We start from the raw sequence: 13,222 nt of genomic DNA, 5'->3' as shown, positions 1-13,222 counted from the left end.
CCCCCCCCCCCCCCTCTCTCTCTCTCTCTCTGTCTCTCTCGGAACACAATCCAGCGACGGCGCTTGTCCCTCTTTTTATCGGGTCCCATAAAACGAAAACGGGAAAGTGCTTATGTTCGATTAGCTTTGTTGAAATGCCCCATGCCTAAATCGCTTTCCTGATACTGTGTTCCGCATTAACCGCCGTTCGCGCTAATTACTCTGCATTTACAGAATCAGTTGTGGGAAGACATATTGAATAATTTATATCCCAGGTACGCGGAAGGAACATATGCGCGCCGTTGTATTATTAATGTTAATTTGTTTTTAACACTTCCACGCTAACACGCGGCACGTCTCGTTTTGCGTAATGGATCGATGTCATGCATATGCAACGCGATACTAAAAGTTAAAATTTATATCAGACTATTTTAGAAATGAATTTCGTAAGCGGTGAATAATTTTTTACACTGTGTTAGAGATATACAATAAATTCTGAGAGAGAAGATAATTCTCTCTCTGTTTGTGATCCGTTTTTTTTTTAAATAATAGTAAAAAAAATATACACTTGATAAAAGAAATATTATTCCAACGCAAGCGATTAATTCTCGGGTATATCTTGATATTAATTCATATAAAAAGTGTATACTCGAATAAAAGTTTTTTTATAATAATTATTCAAATAATTCTTAATCCTTTGGTACCATTCCAAATGGCAAAACTGAGGTTCTTTTTTTACTTCATAACTTTAGAAGAAGGAACAAGAATTTTGTTGAGGTATCTAAAAATTTAGTTTGATATAGATTTAAAAATAATTTTGTTGGACCATCAAAATAATTTATATAGAAAATTCAAATATGATAAATCCTGCAAAAAAAAACTTTTGATACTTTTGATAAGAATCAATTTAATTGTCCTATATAATTATTTTTATAAGCCGACAAAATTATTTTCAAATCTGTATCTAGTTAAACTTTTAAATAGCTTTTAAAGCCACGGATACACTTAGAATTTAATTAAATTAATTTTTGCATATAGTATTGATGTGCACAAAATCATGAAAGATCAAGATATATAAAGGAAAAGTCAACCTAACGATCGTTTACATTTATATTCTTGTCGCCATCGTCGTACACTTGTATCCTTAGAAAACAACCTCTCGCATTAACCGATATTTTCTGCGTGCAGGTCGTGCAGGCGGCCCTGGACAAGGCTATGCAGGGCAGAACATGTATAACCATAGCCCACCGTCTGGCCACTATAAGGAACGCCGACGTGATCTGCGTGCTCGATCGGGGCACCGTGGCCGAGATGGGCACCCACGAAGACCTGATGGCGTCCGGTGGTCTTTACGCTCACTTGCACGCTCTTCAGCAGTCCTCCATCCAGCAGTAGAAGAGCGACTAGACGTCGAATTCCTTCGCCTTTTCCTTCTTCGTACGCGACTCAACCGTCGTGGTGCATCGAGCATCTTCGAGGCGCGAAGATCGACTTAGGGATGATCGAACGCGTGGAAAGTGGAGGAGAGAGCCAAACCGCGTAAAGATCGCAGAGCGGAACTCAAGTGGCCGCAATTGTCACCGCCGAAAGGCTACGAGATGTCAGTGAACACAAACGATGGCTGACATCCAAAGGAATGGATACACTAGGACAGAAGACAGGTTCCTGTAGGTTTATGGAACGTTTAACTTATTCACCGTGCCGACTCTGTAGCGAGCGCGACGACAAACAGCACCGTTCGCAATTTGAGATCACTAATTGAGGATTAAGCGATTTATTTTCGGCGGAAACTTCATTGATCACAAATTTAAATTTGAATTGTATCGACGTCAGCCTGAACATCAACTAACACACAGAAAAATATACATTGTATGCAAATAGGTAATAATTACTCTTGTTTAAACAATTCATATAACCGCAAATTTACTACAAGCATCAAATTTAAAATATATTCTGAATCCTAATAATACTCCAATCAAGATTATTAAATTAAAACAAATTTGATTTCCTTATAATATAAAGTCGTTTCTTCTAATTTTTTATAATATATTCGTCAAAAGAAAATAAATTCTCGTTCCATGATAATAAATTTTTCTAAAAATTGTAATAAAAATATTTTAAGATTGTTACTAAGAAAATATTCTTTGTTAAATATAACTAATATTTAACAAAAAGAAAATATATTGAATGATTATCGTTTTTCGCAATAAAATATTTTTCTGTGCACAGTAACATAACATCAACATTTTACATTATAATTTCCTACTCAACAATATAAATATAATATAAAACATATTGTACATAACATCATTACATTGTTGAGTAGGAAATTATAATATCCCAAATATCAACTAACAATAATATAACTGTTAATTATAGATAACTATTAAATATAATTTTCTAGTTAACAAGATAACTATAATATAACACATAACAGTTACGTAACACACAACGGTTATCTTGTTAAATGGAAAATTATAACAGTTATGTTACTGTTAGATGAAACTTATTGGAGTTGATGTAGTATTATTGTTAGTTGGTGTTTGCTGGGAAAATTCTCGGGTATAATTTTCAGCGAGACATTTGAATGAACTCTGTCAACTTATAGCAATCATCTTTTTATACATCGACACGACGTATGAATTACTGTAGTATATTGCGATTTTTTTACGAGTATAAAATTTATATTTGCATATTTTGATAGATATTTTTTTAGATACAAGCCTGAACAACAGTTGTTACTAACGAAAATTGATGAAGGAAATAGAATGGATATTCACCCTTAACTTTCTTTTCCTCCCTTTTCCTAGGGAAATATAATATATTTACGATCACCATGCGTGCTTATCATATATTATTTCTCGTTTTATAGTTTCATATAAAACGTTTCTGCGGCTGATAGACTTAAGTCTCCCGTCAAAGACCTTTTACGGGGGACGTGCACGTTACAGGTTACTTCTCCTGGCGGCCACGTTACATCATTAAGCATTGTACGTTCGCGTACCCACGTAACAATCTATCCTTCTAGACGGCGAAACGCGTCACGTGACATTATCCATAACAGCAGGCGACGTAATAGACTTTACCATTCCACCCATCTCGACGTTATTCGTACACGTCGACTTTTCTCCAAAGCGTTTTCTCAGGTGATAATATTTCTTTGCGCGCGCACACACGCTGCGCGAAGTTACCGCGATTTTTATGAGAGCCAACATATCTCGTGACGAGTTCCAGGAAATTTAGTTATATATTTATATAAGTTGTTCTTTTTATAAGAGAAAGCTTTGCTAAAAATTTAACTAGACAAATATAAAAATAATTTTATTAGATTAATAAAATATTTATAAAAAATTCAAGCAATGCTGCAATATATTCTGAAGTAACTATCTTAAGCATCCTACATTGTTAGAAATCAAAGGAGCAATGATAATCCAATCCTTCGAGATAAAAGTAACATTTTGTGTTAAAATGTAAATTAATCTATTTTTGTAATTAATTTCAAAATAAATAACATCCATGTAACGTGTATAGTAAATAAAAAATTAAATTTTAGTTACAAATTAAATACATTATCTTAAATTATAAATTGTTTTATAACTCCATTGTTTTAATTTAATTAATGACTATATTAAGTAAAAACGGTAATGATGATTCAATAGAAATTATTAAAAACAAGTCAAATGAGGTATAATTTGACATTATAAATGTGATAATGCACATGATTAATTTAGATAAATCCAATAAAATTATTTTTTTTATCTGTATCTAGTTTTTAGATACTTTTAACTTTTTAGATATTTTAGCAAAATTTCTTTCCGTGCGAATAAAAAAAATATAATAAGCAGGTTCTTTCGGAAATGCTAATTAGGGTCCAAGAGTTTATAATTCATATCCGCTGTTATATCTTGTTCAAATCAAACGAAAGATCGGTGTTGAATAGATATCAATTAGCGTAATTAATGTTATCTACTCTCTTCTCGTGTCCTGTTAGATTAGATAGACGACGTAACTGAATCGATCGATTTGCGGGACGTAACTCGTGTAACAAGCGTGCAAATGGCGACAGGTGTTCAAGGACGTGACATAAGAGTATTCCACCGTTGTCGTTGTCGTCGTCAGTGTAATTTCGACAGTGTCGTGGCGGTATTCTAAATGACATAGCATGAAAAATGTATAAGTATTTCTCCGGGAATAAAACGCTCCGCCTTGCACTCTACCCACGCGCTTCTTCATTTTTCCTTTTTTACCCTAAAAAAAAAATCAGGTGTTCAATTTTATTCTCTCGCGAAACAAAAGGGGAATTTCCCTTCTTAAATATCTGTGAAATATAATATATCAAACCGAATCGGTATAAAATATACAGGGTATCTTATCTCAAAGTTTGCACCTCAAAATACCATACTATAGCAAGTTAATTTTCGACAAATTTAATAAAAAAGTTATTTGTAAATTTTTATTTTAAGTATTTTTTTAGATAATAAGCTTTTAAATATGAACAGTTACAGATTACTTTTAGATGATTTAGATTATGAACGGATGATCATACCTAAACATAGTCTGTGACTTGCCATATTTTTAATTTACAAATAACCTTTTTACTTAATTTTTCAAAAACCTTTGTGTTATATTTTGAGAATTTTGATACATCCTGTACATTGGTCCATAGCACAAAACATCGAATATATAAAATTCGCAGGAAAGACATAAATTATTGTTGTCCTTTTCTTCAATGCCTTAGCGGCACATTAGTTTAACGTTTAAGACAAGTGTTATTACGTAACGCACAAATAAAAGATGAAACGGTAACTATGATAGAAATGACAAGGGCGCGTATATATGGTATTTATTTGGGTCAGAGAAGGAAATACTTTCCTTCACCAGAAAATATACTCGTTCGCGAGCATGTGCTGAATTCGATTGAGAGGTATTATGTAAAGCGGCGCATAGTGTATGAGTAAATTTATTACCGTAATAACAGTCATGTACCATATACAATACATACAACGGGAAATAAATAAAATGAAATAGGAAATCACACACACATATATATATTTACGAGATACGACTTTGGCGTGTAAGTATTTGGGATTCTATCGTACAAAACGGCTTTCTTTGTACAAAACGAAAATCGATAATCGCGAAACAATCAGCGATCTGTGCAGTAAAATGTGATCGGCTTTTCGAAACGGACGGTTGTCATAAATTACACGTCATACAGCTAAGTCATTTTGCGATTACATTCTCTCGATACCCCGGGAATGTCTTCTCTTCTTAGGCCTTAATAATAAGATTCACCGTTGCGGAGGCTTATCGGCTTTAGCAATGATATATGTTCTACGGCGAAGAGGGTACGTGTAAAAAGGTCCGGGACAATTTTTCAGAATTTGTCCCTTCAGCTTAAGGCAGCTGCTGCGTCTCAAATGTCGTCGCAATCCATTAGCCAAGATATAATATTGTGCAAACACGTTGCGGTCACATGGATGCAAAAGAGCAATCGTCCCTAATCGAGATACAATGGAACATTAACCCTTTATTACTCGCGTGGGATGTCTAGGACACTTCTGCCTTATAAATTTGCTGAACGTATGAATGCTATTTATACACATTATATTTAGTATAAATTTTCAAAATTAAAAAAAAATAGCATTTATATTTATCTAAAAGATACATAGTATATTATTAATCTTTATTTAATTATAAATCATCAAAGAAGGGAGAGAGAGAGAGAGACAATCTTTATTTGATTTTGGAAATTAAAGAGAACAATAAAAGTTAAGATATAATGTCAGAAATATATATAATACCTTATGCGAGTAATTACGTTTAAAAAAAACCACGTGAATAATATATAGGATTGAACAAATAAGGAGTGACTGTCAATCATGCATATGCTTATCAGAAATAAGAGGATTAATTTTTGCTTCGAAAAAATTCTCGCAAAAATCTATATCTACTCAAAACAATTTTAATTATTCTCTAAAAAAACTACAAAAAATGCTATTATACACAATTTAGATTTGTATTTACAAAAGAAATATTTATACAAAATAAATATTATAAATTATATTTATGTTTTATTCTAAAAAATTCTAAAAAATAATTAAAACAAAAAAAAATGTATCCTCGTAACACTTTTAATCTATAATCAATTGCAAAAAGCTATTTAAAATTAAGGCTGCGGCTGTAATTTAAAGACTTACATTTAAGAAATCTTACAATTAATTAAGTAAGAATGGAGAATAAATTCGGCTCGGATGTGTAAAAAAAAAAGTTCATTTACACAAAAGATCAAACGTGCATGTATTAAATTATTACCGCGTACATTTTCAATGATACGAGAATGAGATACTAATCTTTTGTTATCGGAGAGAAATATCATTGTAACGTAATAATAAAGAGAAGAAGCTATAAAACGGAGACGAAAATCGTCAGAAGAAACGCGATCTAATTACAGTTTCTTCCCTTCCCCGATGTCTTTTCACCGACGTTATTCTGCTCTGCATTATTGTACGCGAAGAAATTAATTAATCAGATGAAGATGACGTTTATAAAGAATGTTTCAGACATATTGGCTCATCCTTCATAATTCCACGATGAACTTAGGATCGACTTTTTCTTAGGAAAAATTTGACGGAAAAATTTAATTACGGCAAACGCTTAAAACTTGAGAAGCTGTAAGAGCTTCTAACAATTAAATAATAATTTTTTCACGATAAGCTAAATTATCGGATGGAAAGTGTCCATCTTAAGTAGCGTTATTCGCCTCAAGAGGCAATCAACTTTTTACGTCGTATATATATTGTACTTTTAACGGCACAATTTATATTATGGGACAAAAAAGGCACGCCTTTATCTTGTCGTCTGCCGCCTAGATCTCAAGTATATCTATTTTTATTACACTTTTATTTATATGGCGTCGATATGAGAAAAGGGGAGAATGAGGCAAGTTACTGATTAACAAGAGTACTTTCTCCCTCATTTCTCACTTCAAGTAGCAGTGGCAGGTTGAAGTACATAAAACTCATCGGAAATGAAATTACCATACCGTCTCACGTCCATTGGGATTATATTATTTTTTTTATTTCGCCAGATATCTCGTTGAAATTCATCAGTAAAAAGTTTGTAGACTTGCGCGTATATGAATGAAAAGAAAAGCGAATGTTTCTACCTTATTATCATTATTAAGATATCATCAAAAAGAAGAAACTACCGGAGGTTTGATGTTCCAGAAAGAATATCAATTTAGAAAGCGAATATCATGTTCGATGGATGGTGATGACTTAACAGACAGGCATTGAAAGAGAGAGAGAGAGAGAGAGAGAGAGAGAGAGAGAGAGAGAGAAAGGTGCGAGGGAGATAAAAAGAGAGAAGCGGAGTTCTTCACAAAGCTTGAGTGAATTTGTAAAGTTACGAGACTTTATGGTGGCTGCAATAGCTATTGCATTGGAGTTTTTAAGCAAACTTTTGCTGATGCCGCTGTACAAATTCCAGGGGGAAATAAGTCGCACGTCTGGTCCAAGTTTTTATTTCACGTTGATCAGTTAAATTAATATAAAATAAATAAAGTAAATTACAATCTCACCGTTTCTGTCTCTCTTTCCCTCCTCTCTTTTCATTTATATATAAAGATTATAAAATAGTCTTTTACTTATTCAAAATTGACTGGTATTAATTGTGACAAATGACGCGCAATTTAATTATTAATTATTATGAAATTAATTGTGCTAAATTGCCGGCTGACGATTATATCTCGTTATGTGTTAAAATTCTGTATCGGAAAGAGGTAAATAAATCTGCATGATAAAAGAGATCAATTTGTCTATTACTATCCTTTAAATTTTGATATTTAAATTATATTAATACAATGCATTTAGAATAATAAATGCAGTATCTGGGAAATTTCAATAGATTATAACATGATTATTAATATTTTCCTGTATACATTTCTCCAGTTATTATAATATCTGGACTAGTAGATATATTTTATTTTAAAAAGATGTGTTAAACTAATATTTCAATTTTAATTTAATATTTTGAAATAATATGCTTTTTTACTCTACAGTCTACAGATATCAATTATTAACAAGAAAGATACGAAATGATGATACATCGCGCTGTCTAGAAATTCGCGTCCAATTAATTATCTTGTCAAGTCAATTATTTAAGGCTTTATTGTTATAAGAAATTTATTGATAGACTCAGCTTAGGAATAATTCAGTAAAACTGATTATTATATTGTATTTATTAATAACAAGTAAATTCAATCACAGTAAATATTATTTAGATATGTGCGAGTGTAGTTTCACAGTTTACTATCAACCTGAGATTTGTTATTGTATCCCTCTTTCAAGGAACAAAAATTTTTCTTCTCTTGTTTCTACCTTTTATATCCGATTTATATACATCTCCCGAATGTAATAACACTATTAATAAAAAAATATGTCATGTTTTTATTTTAATAAAATTTTGTTCCATTAATATTCATTATTAAATCAACAAAATTATTTTCAATTAAAATAGTGTTGTTGATATAATATCATTGTTTTAAGTGTAAGTATATTTACGCTTAACACATACGTTAAAAGAGAATAAATGATTGGTATAAATTAAAGCTGTATATAATGATAATCCAAATTATAATTTTGCTTAAAATTATTCATGTAACTAACTTTTCCATTATAAATCCATGTTTGAAGATAACTTATCAATATTCGGTTTGCAGCAAGACTAATTCAAGCAACATCAAACTAATAATAATGCTTAGCTGCACGACGCAGACAAAATTTTGGGACAGAATTTAGCATGGATCGTTGTGGTTGGGTGTCAATTAGCATTCAGTGAGGAACGTCGTCCTTTGTTGTATGTACCAGGAGAACTGGTCCGGGTGTTTCATGGAAAGCCGAGGGATCGTGCCAACTAGTTGGATGGCGTAGAAATGGCGGTCGGAGAAATTGCCGGTGTAGATGTAGACACGTTTGAATAAGCACACGCGGGAACGAAGAAGGGATCGTGTAAACAGATACATATCTGTGGTAGGACACGAGGAGGGTCGGACGGGTCAACCTATCTTCATTACTTATTACTGAGACCACAAACATGCGTAATGACTTTATCATTATTAAAGACGATTATTGCAAACTTTTTCTCCAGATTTTACACCATCGGGTGCAAAATTTCTTTTGGTAAGGAAAAGCAGCGAGAAAATAACATCCGTTCTGCAAAATGATGATAATATAAAATATAACATTGTCGGTATTACTTTAAAAATGTTCACATGCGGACGAGATATTTTGCGAAGCTCAGTCGAGATCGTTTTTCATAAAATGCGTATTCGGACATATAAAAGGAAAAGGGGGATAGATCTGATAAAATACCAGCGTTATTTGAAGCTTTACACGAAAGAGATGTGGTAAAAATACGAAGTAGGCAGAGCATCCTCGTTAATGGTCGCGAGCGTCAGTTTCACTAGGTCCTAACTAACTTGCAATGCGCGACGATAACAGTGCAATCCACAGACAAACAATGTATAGAATTAGAAAACAGGGTATAAATAAATCGATATATATATATATATATATACATAAAGAGAAGATAGAGAGAGATACTCGGGTTACCATTGTAGGTTCCTACTCTGCAAGCCGTCGCGCATATAAATCAGCATAAATTGCAATACGGGGATTCCGTAGTCGCTGCATGCATCGTCTGCGTTTCGTACGTACGCGTTTAGCAACAGCACAGGTGTGATATTCATGCGGGATGCTGGCCGTGTGCAACTAGCGGCAACGGTAACTGGAAGAACAGCTTCGTCGACTCGCTGTAACGATGAAACAATTTGTTCAATTTTCTTCAGCGCGTGTAAATATCCCTAAATTCTTGCTTGCCGTTACTTGATCACGTTACTGAACGCGGATAAAATCATCCGTGACACGCACACGATTGATTTTATCCGCGTTCAATTTTGAATAATTATATAATTAATGCGAATAATATTAATTAATATTAATCTATGAGAAACTATTAGATTGAATTATTTGATAATTGATTTAAAAATATTTTATTTATATATTTACCCTTATATTTATTATTAAACATAAGTTATAATGTACAAAGACACTTTCCTATTCAGAAGAAAATTGAGTATATAAGAGAGGGCAATAGGAGTCAGGTGCGGTAATTATTGCACGAAATAATATACGAATATAATATAAAATTCTTGATTAAATAACGTGTTTTTTATATATGTAAATTTTTTTAGATATAAAAGGACCCTTCTCCAACTCACCATTTGTTGCGAAATTTTTGTTGCAATTATATCATTCGATAGAACAAAGCTTTAGCTTTAAAAATCTGTTTTTTTTTTCAAATTGCAGTATGATGATTTTTAACGCAGTTATATAGGAACAATCAAAATTAGAATGCTCCTTTACTCAACTCGCGAATAATTCAGGAATAAAAAATCGTAAGAACATTTAAAAAAAAAAGATTTTGTAGGGAACTTTTTTTGGGCACGTGAAAAATCCACAAAGTGAAAAGAAAATTTTTTATCCTTTTCAGTTTGTAGTTTTTTCGTATATGTAAAAATTACCAAACTCACAGAAACTCAACAAATATAGTAACCTTTCCAAAGTAGAGATTTCAAGCTTTAAAATCTTTTTTAATTTAAATTTCGTTAATTTTTAACGAAAATATTGTATTATAAAATAACAGTCCTTTTATATATAAAAACTTTTCTCCCTAACCCAATAGATTACATTTCTAAAAAGTTTTCTTGTTATATAATGCACATCCAACATGTACAATTTCCATGCATTTTTAGCAAATAATTTAGGAAACATAAGCAAACATAAATATTTGCAACGTATGTTTATCACGAATGTGCCGTTTAAAGCGAAATGCTTCCTCGGAATAGTCTTACTTGCTCATATGTCAAAGATGCGTACTATAATTTCACACAGGTTTTGAATATCGTCCGGGAGACGCGGAGTATATTGATCATGGATAATGTCAACATCCGATGTGTGCGGAGTTGTCGCGAAAATGTTTTTCCTAAGCAAACCTATGAGGTGGTAGGCGGTGGTATGGCGTTTTTCAATGTCGCGACTGAATCAGTCTTTACGGACTTTCGTTTAGCGGCTTTAGTACGGCTTTGCTGCCACACTGTAAGACACTTTCATCCACCGGCGCGTTTTCTCAATGGCGAAACTGCATCACAGACTTTTCATATCTTGGATTTCTGTCGGTGGTAGATTCAGAATCATTCTGGAGATCTAGCTCCTGCCTGCGGATATCCGGCCGCCCGTATATCTCCTGTCCAGTCTATCCAATATCGCGATTCCGATAAAAATCTCGGCGGACCAATCGCGCGCCAGAAATTTTTTTCACGATATTCTCTATTCGATGAAGGTAGCAGTGCGGTTAAAAAATTTAAGGAGGATGTAGTTCAGGAAGTCTCCTGGAAGAACTCTTCCCTCCTTCCATCCTTTTTTTAGTCACTTTATTTGAATGCTTATATATTTCGCGCAAAAATCTCAATAGTAGACATTCTTATATGGTTACAGAAGCTTAAAATGCGATAGAAAAAAATCTATAGCTATATACGCAGTGTTATATCGTTAAACAAAAAAATGATATAAAATTATGATAAAAAATATTTATACGTATACACACATCGACACACTACAGTTTCATAATAACATTTTTCAATTTTGAGTGCATAGTTCTGATATAGTCTCCTAAACTATTCCACCTATTTTAAAAAGCGTGTTTTATGTTCGCGTCGAAAGAAAATCTCAGATTTTTATAACATTTGAAAAATTCCGCATTTATAATATCGAAGAGACAGTCAGTGTGACCGTATATCACTCGATAACATAAGCATGCAATAACAAACGGACGGACTGGAACGTCGTAAATATTTCAACGCGTGTTCGAAAGCCCGCGCTCTTGAATCACGCTTGCGGTATCGAGCTGTCGCAACGATGTATCTCGGAAGCCGAGACACATTTTCATTTATCGCGATATCGATCGCGCACGCGACGACGAATTCGAATTTGTAATCGGTCCGTACGTTCCCGACTCATCGCGATTCGCGTCGACGGACGGGGTAAAACCGCAAGCCGTGCGCGAGCCCGTAAAAAAAACCCGACGAAAAAATACGACGGTGAAAGAGATTATCGGCGCGCCGATAAATTCGACAATTTTATGGACCGCTTATTGATACCGTCGTTTATACTGTGGCGAAAATAAAGCACACGTCTGTCGCACGCGTGCGGATAAGGGTAAAAATCATCGGCGGTATGCCGAAAGAGGAGATCAGCCTGATGGAAATTGCACTATAGGAGCCAACCGGCGGACAACGTAAATTTACGAGCTTATGTCGCTGGTCGGAAACGAGCTCGTAATTCTTCGGTTCGAGCTAAAGGACGCTGGCACGTCCTCCAGCTTTGCGATCTCCTGAGAACGTCATCCTGCAAAAAGCAGCGTTGCGATGCTCTTTTCATCGTCGAGACGCTTGACAAAATTACGCATTTATTTATACGTCAATTTTATTTGTTCCTAATATTATTGATAATTTATAAGATTTAACGAGAGAATTAAAATTACTTTAGGTTTTGCGCTCGTATTTTTATCTGACCGTTTTGCCATTTTACTGTAGATTAACGATAATAGCATGTATGAAAACGAAAATAATGGCGTGATGAAAATGGAGTACAGTTACGAGAGGAAATAATTCCTATGAAAGAAGAATACTCTAGGTTGTGTTTTTGTAATTGCTTTTGTCGTTTGTTATACTCCTCTAATTGGTTCAGACTGTGATAATTAACAGGATATGCTGCAGCTGATAGTATTTGTAAAACTGAGTGGATCAAGTATAATATTAATTTGTAAATAATATTTGATATACTAAGATATATTGACATAACAATGATATTAAAAAGGGTTTAAATTAAATTATTATTAAAATATTATAAAAAAATAATTTTATTGAACCATCACAATAATATGTAGGACACTCAAGCATGACGAGCAAACTGCAAAAAGTTTTAACGTTCTATAGCAACCAGCTTGAGTATCTATATAATTATTTTGATAAATCAACAAAATTATTTTAAGATCTATATTTAATTAATTTCTTAAATGCTCCAACAAAACGTTCCTTCTGTATACTTTTAATATTAATTTGCGGGACAAATAGCAACATGTTTTTCGTCGTAAAAATATTTTAGCGAATCCGGAAAAATGG

General features: G+C 33.2%; 1 protein-coding gene across 1 annotated transcript in view; it reads left to right on the top strand.

Moving 5' to 3' along the window:
• Positions 1-1,908, top strand: part of Mdr49 (Multi drug resistance 49) — a 27,688-nt gene extending 25,780 nt beyond the window's left edge. Inside the window, exon 14 of the mRNA XM_018543257.1 lies at positions 1,168-1,908. Within this exon, the coding sequence (XP_018398759.1) occupies positions 1,168-1,374 (207 nt within the window). The 3' untranslated portion in view covers positions 1,375-1,908. The remainder of the gene's footprint in view (positions 1-1,167) is intronic.
• Positions 1,909-13,222: the final 11,314 nt, after the last annotated feature.

The sequence above is a fragment of the Cyphomyrmex costatus genome, unplaced genomic scaffold (genome assembly GCF_001594065.2).
Source record: "Cyphomyrmex costatus isolate MS0001 unplaced genomic scaffold, Ccosl1.0 scaffold364, whole genome shotgun sequence".
In the NCBI taxonomy this organism is placed as follows: domain Eukaryota; kingdom Metazoa; phylum Arthropoda; class Insecta; order Hymenoptera; family Formicidae; genus Cyphomyrmex; species Cyphomyrmex costatus.
This window is presented reverse-complemented; position numbering and strand designations above follow the sequence as displayed.